This window comes from Monopterus albus, unplaced genomic scaffold, assembly GCF_001952655.1.
Source record: "Monopterus albus unplaced genomic scaffold, M_albus_1.0 scaffold27.1, whole genome shotgun sequence".
Taxonomy (NCBI): domain Eukaryota; kingdom Metazoa; phylum Chordata; class Actinopteri; order Synbranchiformes; family Synbranchidae; genus Monopterus; species Monopterus albus.
Genome location: NW_018127907.1, coordinates 2,214,004 through 2,222,819, shown reverse-complemented (window position 1 = coordinate 2,222,819; position 8,816 = coordinate 2,214,004). Strand labels below are relative to the sequence as shown.

General features: G+C 40.5%; 1 protein-coding gene across 2 annotated transcripts in view; it reads left to right on the top strand.

The window, feature by feature from the left end:
• The window catches only part of LOC109957492 (mitogen-activated protein kinase kinase kinase kinase 4-like), a 74,243-nt gene extending 66,504 nt beyond the window's left edge, over positions 1-7,739 (top strand). For both annotated transcript variants that reach the window (XM_020595398.1, XM_020595397.1), the window contains 3 exons: positions 5,303-5,462; positions 5,936-6,075; positions 6,824-7,739. In XM_020595398.1, coding sequence (XP_020451054.1) covers positions 5,303-5,462; positions 5,936-6,075; positions 6,824-6,907 — 384 coding nt within the window. In that variant the 3' untranslated portion in view covers positions 6,908-7,739. The remainder of the gene's footprint in view (positions 1-5,302; positions 5,463-5,935; positions 6,076-6,823) is intronic.
• Positions 7,740-8,816: the final 1,077 nt, after the last annotated feature.

The following is an 8,816-nucleotide window of genomic DNA, read 5'->3' as shown; positions in this document are numbered from 1 at the left end:
TCCACTGTGCACCGGCCCCTTACAGATCCTCCTGCAGGTGGTGGGCCCATGGGAGGATGTCCCCATGTCACTCGTTCAGGCTAAGCCCAGCCGGGCCCCGTGAGGGGAGGCCTGGCCACCAGGCGCTCGCATTTGAGTCCCAACCCCGGGCCTGGCTCCAGGGTGGGTCCCTGGCTGCGCCATGCCGGGCGACGTCACGGTCCTTGATTTTAATCTGTTCATAAAGAGCTTTTGAACCGTTCTTAGTCTGACCCGTCACCCAAGACCTGTTTGCCTTGGGAGACCCTACCAGGGACATATAGCCCCCGACAACATAGCTCCTAGGATCACTCGGGTACTCAAACCCCTCCACCACAGTAATGTGGCGGTTCAAGGAGGGGATCAAAAGCACCCATACCTGTATAACCTGTAATCACATAAACAAGTGTGTACCTTTAAAGGTAACTACACCCTGAAATTCTGTGAGAAGCCTCTCTCCCAGCATATTAAAAAATAGGCACAGGAAAAAGGGAACAGCGACTGGAGGAGTGGGTACATAATGGGTGAATCCCAATTCTCTTATTTAATCATTTATTGCTCCTCCCTTAAATCAGAAGTCGTTCCGCTCTGTGATCTTGGAGGCCGTCTCAAAACTTATTCGTGCTCTAAGGAGAGAGGAGCTGGGAGGCTACCTGGGCAGTTATGAGTGAGGACATCCTTCACTGAGGTTTTTTTTTTGTGGGCTGAAATGCTCCTTTATCGGATATGAAGTGTGTGGTGTTAAAACCACCAATTCTCCTTTTTAAACTAGAATTTTGCGGAACTCCAAAATTTGCAGTTGTCCTGAAAAATGTACATTAGTGATCAAGTGAAAGAAGATAATGGCAGTAGTACTTAGTAATTAAATAGTATTAATGTTTAACTTGTGCACAGATGTAAATGCTCCTCACAACTTGTACCCTGATGTTTTTTAAAATCACTGAACATTGTCCCATATAGACCATTATAGTACAGTAAATATTTGAAATGGGTATTTATTGTAGATTACAATTTACATTATATTATAACACTAAATAGTCTTTTTTTAAACAATTTTGCACCAGTTTGCTTTCCAGAATTATCTGAGCTGGATACTTTTAATAGCAACTCTATAAAAACCCATATATTCAGTGTATTTTTAGAATGAAAATGCTTTTGATAGATGGATTTGATTGGGCAATCTCTAATCAACGAGAGTGTGCACATGATTTTAGATATTATTCTGTTTGTAGCCGGGCTGTTTTCTTACACCAGACGTTTGTGTTGCCTTTCTGTCCATCAGTGGTCATAATCTTTATTCAAACCTCTTTCATCCTTCTCTTCTTTCTCCTCCTCCCACTCTGTCATCCAATGTGCCATAGTTAATTTGCTCATTTTTACCAGTGTATCATCGCTGTCCCTCTGTCTATGTGTAGTCTGTGGGCAGGTAGAGCTGTTGGCAGAATGCTGTGACTCATGTTTACATTTCTCTCCAGACATTGCTGTGTTATTCCTCATATGGTGTTTGAACTTTTTAATATTGTAGAAGTTGATGTAGTGATGCCTGGGTTTGGGGGTTGATGTGTGTTTTGGAACAGCCAGTGTTTTTTTTTTGTTTTGTTTTGTTTTTTTGTTTGTTTTTTTTCAGGTCAGATGTCATTTTGGACAGTACTTAAAGGAGCATCCCATAGATTTTAAACCATTGCATATCATTTTCTGTGGCTTTGGAGGAGGCTGTGATGTCATCAGGATTATCTTAGTTTGGGCTTGTAGACTACAAATTGTAGAGATGTAGAGTTTAAAAGTCATGTGCATTTAACAGGCAGGGAGAGTAATGAAAGACATTGCCTGCTGGAATTGCATTACTGGAATTGTAGGATCCAGTGTTTTAGGCTTTTAGGTTTTTAGTCTTTTGGCCCATACTGCTTTTATCTGATTTCACCCTTGACTTTGAGCATGAGCATCCTACCTCTATTGTACCTCTGTTTGTTATAAATTACACTCGATGTCTGTTGAATAGACTCCCAGCAGGTTGATTGCATTTGGTGGCTAAATATGGCATTTGTTTCCTCAGTGTTTAGAATGCAATGAGTCATGATGACCTATGGACGTCTGTAGGGCTCTCCAAAAAAGTCTTGCAAATAAATGTGTATCTTTAAATGTGATCAGCTCGCCCACTGCTGGTACAGTGAGAGATGGAGCAGGTGATGTTTTTCTCTCTCCCCTCTGCTGTACGTGGGCAGGTACAGCTCGCTGTAGCCTCTGGTGACTCACTCAATTCATATTCAGATTCTGACACATTCTGATAAATATGTTTCCAGCAAGAAGCAGAGAAGTCGAAGCTCAGAATATGATAAAGTATTGAACCATAAGATTTGAAACTGCCTTGGTTTAGCCTGTTATGTGAAGTGTGTTACCAGCATTTTAACAGTAGAGCCATTGGTTATCTTTTGTTTTGTTCTGTGCATTCATATATTGTCTGTGGACTATATCAAATTCTTTTAAATGCTGTGTATACATGTGGTGTTGAGAAGGCACCCAGTTGAGAAATGTAACGCATTTTGCCAGGTGTCTACTCATGAGCTCACTGACACAGATCCATGTGATGTCGAACTCTGTTGATTTGCTTGTTACCGGCAGTAACAGCAAGTGTGGTTACCTTGTTATAGAAATACAACATACTATAAGACCAACTGGCATATGTGTTTATAGTGCAGCCATATAAATTCATGTTGTTTTAATAAAGACATCAGTCAGTAGTCTGCCGTTTCCTATCATGCCATTAGTAACCGTGGTCTGATTCCATGCTGCTCATTTGCTGCTGGTCAGTTACAGCTCATCTAACAGATCCCTGTGGCTGCTGCTTCTGGTTGAATTTCTCCCTGCCATTTTAAACCTGACCTACTGTCAGAAACATGCAGGAAAATGTCCACATCTTGTTTTGTTGATGAACAGTCATTTGTCAGCACTAATGATGGTAGCAAGTACATTGGATGACCCCTATAAAATAAAAGACCTTGTGTTTCACCGGTTAATCTGGTTTAATGTGAAGCAGCAGCAGAAGGAAATCTTCGGTATGCATTAGTTTTAAGTTAATACAGTTCTAACATGGTTGAGTAAAATGAAATTATAAATGGGAATCCTGGATTATATACATGCATTGTTTCCTGTAAATCATCACACAAAAAGGCAGTTTGAATCAGGGCTTGGCAAAAAACCAAATCTAGATAATTATTACAAAGAAATTCCATGATGACTGATGATTGATGATGACAGTGACCCTATTAGGCTACAGAAACTGGTTTACACAGCTGAAAATAGACTGTAGAGCCAAAAAAGGAAAAAACACACATTGTTGGATCCCTAAAAATGATGATTGTGTGTAGTTCAAAATCTAGGGTGTAGGGGTTTCTCCAGAAACTTTAACAATTCTACCTTAAAGATAGCTGAGGTGAGTCTTTGTGACAGTCTGTAGTCATACACGGAGTGCATCATGAAGGGCGAATTGTAGTTGATCATGATTTTGTTAGCTGACACCTGTAGCTCTGAATGTAAGGAGGTGCCACTTTAGAATCTTGGAGGAATTTGTTTCCAAGGTTTAAATATTTTGTAACATAAACTTGGCTTAAAAAATAATTATCTTTGTTTCTTTCACTGTCTCTATCCAGAGTTGTCTAGCTCTGCCATTCATGATCTCAGTGCCTTTACACACACACACGCACACACACACACACACACACACAGTGCCCCAGCTTTGTCTGTGTGCTACTTTCTATAAGCAAGGGGGGGAGTTGGAGTATGAGAGATGTACACAGGAAGAGAGAAGTAAACTCTAAAAATACATCCTCCCGTCCTCCTCCTCTGACGATCATTAACTTCGTGTATGAACGTGTGGCCTGGCCTGCTCTTGCTCCAGTTGGAAGCCTTTTTTTCATCCCTCTTCCACTCGTATATTAAGCGAGCCTGCACACAGCTGCCTACTACACTGGTGCCTTACACTGCTGCTGCTTCGGTATCATTACAGCGCTCCAGCCTTGCTCTTTCTGCTTCCTTCTTCTTCTCTCTTAACACATACAGTCATACTTTCAGCGCTTTCTCTTGCATGCACACTCATTACACAGTGCTTTTAAACCTACTGGCTTACACTTCAACATGTTCATAGTTCACATTCTTTAAGTACTCTTGAGGACACTTCACGCTCCTCCTTCATGTTACTGCACTCTGATACACACACATTTACACACACCTCTTCTGCTCGTCTTCCCACACACACCCAGCTGTATAAACAGTAAAGCACATCCACACACAACACTGATTTCTTTTGTCTTCATCACTGTCAAAAACAGTTCACCTATTCACAAACTTAAGCCTAACCCACACACACTGCACCACTCGTTCACTTTAAGAAACACACACACATGAGTATCTCCCATTGCTGCTGGCAAAATATGTGACAATGCTGATTCCAAGGCAGAGGATTAAGATTGCGTTGCGTTTGTGGATGCCTGTTCTGATGCTCAGGATTGTGGTGGCTCACACTCTGGTAACGTATGAAATACGCTGATATAAGCTATATTTACATACTTTTTGTAACATAGCATCGAATACTGGCAAACTTCTTTAACTGATGATAGTATTAGTTCTAGGAGAAACACTGCTGGTTTGCAGTTAGACAACTGTTGATGTACTGTTTGTTAGGTAGATGTTTAGCTAAATACAGAAATATATTGCTGAACTTGTAGGTGAATGATTTTTGTTTGCTTTCCTGTTTCCAGGTTTTTTGTGTTGGAGAAGAATTTTCTGAAATGGCTAAAAATTATTCTTAAATGGGTTCACTAATTGTTTCTGACCTGATAAAAAATGTTTTTGGACTGCTCAGATACATACTTCTCAGCTGAGTAGAAGCAGTTTTATGAGATTTCATTTCTGAAACGGGCATATCACTCATTACTCAGAGCATCTCTCTGCCTTTTAGAATATTTCCATCTGTGTCTCTAACCTGTTTGTTTCTTTTCCTAAAGCTTCCATTTATTTATTTTTTTTGTATGCTTGGTAGCCCTTTGAGTTTCTCGGCTTTGGCAGGTTGTAATGGTACTGACCTCAGAACTGAACCTTGTTCTTTTGTTCTGCAAGTGAAAGCTGTTGTCAGATGATCTATATATCAACAGAGAGTACTGACAGTCGACTCTCAGGCACTTTCAAGTGTGCCTTTACGTTTAATGCACAGGTGTCCATACGTTGAACAGTTTTAGTTTGTTGGTTGTTGTTTTTTTTAATGAATTGTGTTTTTATGTGTGTTTCACAGATCCAGGGTTCCATCCGTCCCCATGCCATTATCATTTTGCCAAACAGCGCAGGAACAGAGGTTCTGGTTTGCTACGAAGACGAGGGCGTCTACATTGACACCTATGGCCGCATCACCAAGGATACGGTGCTGCAGTGGGGAGAGATGCCTGCATCAGTCGGTAAGCTGATTCACATACACATGGACATGAGGACCACACATATTAGTGCACCGACCGCCAACACACAAAATCATTAGAGGGTACACAGTGCGTCTATGTGGAGTCACCTGTTTCTCAGCTCATAAAGAGTCCAGTTTCCATATTGAGATATTTCAGCAATTGGATGGTACTTTTCATTTAATGCAGAATATCAGTGTAGCAGCTCACTGTCTGACCTAATGATTCTGGATCAGCAGCTGTCGTGAGCAACGTCAACCCTGAACCAGATTCTATGCCAGAACCAGATTTTTTGACAGGAGAGGCTAAATATAAAATGGCCATGATTCACTGTGTGTGTTGTGCCCAGTAGATATGTCAGTATTCTAGATAGACAGTCTGTGGCAAATTCATCCCTCATACAAACACAGCTCAGGTTGTAGCTACAGTATCCTTGTTATGTTTCTCTCATTGTCTGTCCGTATTTCTCTCTCCAGCCTACCTCCAGTCTAACCAGTTGATGGGCTGGGGAGAAAAGGCCATTGAACTGAGGTCTGCCAACACAGGGAATCTGGAGGGGGTTTTTATGCACAAAAAGGCCCAGAAACTCAAGTTTCTTTGTGAAAGGAATGACAAGGTACTGTAGGAACTCTACTTACACTTAGTAACCACCTAAAACTATAATGCACAGATCAGTGTTTTCACTCAAACACCTTCTTAATCAGCTGACTTGTCATCTAAATGCAACATCTTCAAATATGATAAAGTATTAAAAGCCCTAAGCTCAGTAAACCTTGGTATCAGTAGTACTAATATTAAATAACGTCAAGCTTGGTCAGCTTAGCATGATCGACGCTGTAAAGTGCAGCCAAAAGAATAAATACCATATTTTAGTAGTTTACTAGTTAAAAAAGGTTTGACTTCAATGTTTAGAAGGGCAAAGTGTGTAATTTTAAATATGTAAATATATTTACTAAATTGGATGTTCCTGTCATTCATAACAAATAGGAAGAAATACTGTCAGTGATTCTTGATCTTAGAAATAATAGTCTGACCAAAAAAGTTTTGACTCAAAGTCCACCTACTAGATTTCTTCTGGAGGTTTCAGTCACATCTCCACATCTCTGCCCTCCTTGGTGGGTGGATTTTGTTTGTTTGTTACCTTGTAAGGCCAAATGGCCAGTATGGCTGAAAGTCCTCTAAGAAGTCTGTTAAGTTGACTTTAAGGTAAGAATATTTAGTCAAAAACATGTTTAGTAAGATTTACGTCACCGACTCTGTGTAGTTTGGAACAAACCTAACTTCAGACACTTGCAGCCACAGTATGCTGTGTTTATGGGAACAGTTTGAACATTGTTCCTAAAACTGAGTCTGTCTTGTTGCAGGTGTTTTTCGCCTCAGTGCAGTCAGGAGGCAGCAGTCAGATTTACTTTATGACTCTTGGACAGAACTCACTGTTCAGCTGGTAATGACTGGACCTGTGAACTCTGGGACTGACTGGTGGTGTCCATCTTCATCATTCTGGGTTCGTCTGGCGATGCCTTTGTGCTGATTATTGCTGATTTCCATGAGCAGTGGACATCATGCAGGAATCGGTTAACTACTCCTGGATCCATTACTCTAGTCTCGTCTAGTTTCAATGTAAATGCACCTGGATGCACAGTTGGCTTGATCACAACTTCTGCTGCAGCGGAAATGTTTGAATCCATCACTCTATCCTTGACTACTGATGCCTGGAATGCAGCTGCAGCAGAATTAAAATCAGAACCTAATATTTGGTGAAAACAAGCCTTAAGCTTTGTTCACATTACCTGCTGAAGTATAAATCAGATTTTTTCAGATCAAATCTGGGCCACTTAACTACGTGGTCCTAGATCCAATTCATATTCCATCTCTGGCTATGTAAACGCTGTCAGAACGGTCAGATCAGAGCCCATGTGGTCTCACTCCTCTGTGCATGCGCGTATCGCCTGTTGTCACCAGATCACTGGTCAGTGTCTGACCTCAAGATTCCATTCCTCTGTTTTTGTGTCAGCACTGGAGACTGCAACTGTCCGTTCAGTACATCTCACATTCAGCCCCACCTCTCCTGGATCATCTAACTGTTTTTTCTTTTTAAAAAATAGAACCATATTGCTTCACTTACTCAGCTTAACTGTGTGTGTGTATCACTTTTTCACTCATATTTGCTTTAACACCGCCCGGCTGTGGTGTGTTACTGGATCAAGAGCTTCCTTTTCAGCTGGACGAGAGGAGGCATGTTGCCAATTTCTGGTGTTTAGTCTGCTCCATCTTCATCCAGCCTATGTGTTTAGTCTGCTCCATCTTCATCCAGACAGCATCTGTGTGGACAGGAGTGGAAACTATAAGAACAATTCATCAGTCACATTCACCCCATAGAAATCACCTGGGCAAAGACTGGGGCCATATGTGGACCACTAGACGGTTCCTGTATGTCATTCCACATTTTGTTGCTTTTTATTCTGAATTATTTTCTGTAATCAATTTCCAGATGTCTGAACAGCCTGCAGTGTCTGAATGTAATACCTTAGATGTGTTCCATATTTTAGTAGGGTTTCATTTTCCTCATTAGTGTTATAATCGGATTTGCAGGGCCCAAACAAATTAGTCCGTTACTGCACTGAATCTTTATTGTATTGATTTACATAAAGTATTATTAGAAGTATTATATTATGCTCTATCAAATGTTATATTATTGAAAGAAGAGTTTCCTTTTTTCTTGTCTGAGTTGACAGTGGGTCAATATAACACCCTGTCGTCATACATTGTCTGTTATGTTTAACTGTATTAGACACAGCAGTCAAAGACAACACTGACTGTTTATCAGGTCATTCTGACCCTGCTTATAAACAGTAAGTGAGCTTCTCTCTCTGCGTAGCCTGAAATCAGTTGCCAATGAGGCAAAAAATAGTTTCTTCAGATATAGTTTGTTTGTTATTGTATGATTAGCATTAAGATGCTTATTGCTTTATCACAGTACTCCACCAGTGTTCCTAGGTTTCCAGCTTGAGCATTCACTCTATCAGAGGTCTGGACCCTTTAATTTTAGTTTTTTTGTTTGTTTGTTTGTTTGTTTGCTATAATAAGAACCTCAAGCCTTTTTACTTTACTGTATGAGCCCCAGTTCTGCTGTGGAGCACAAAGGATGTGCACACGTAGAGATACAACACAGCTCCACAGTAGCAGGCAATGAATGCTTTTATGTAGTTTTGCATCTATTTTGTACAGTTTATGATGTATATGATCTTGAAATATGCACAGTTTTCTAAATATTTTATATCTGACAAGCCATGTTTATGTATATGTACAGAATTGTAGGCTGATGGATGTGAAATTTTCTGAGTTCATACATGTTAT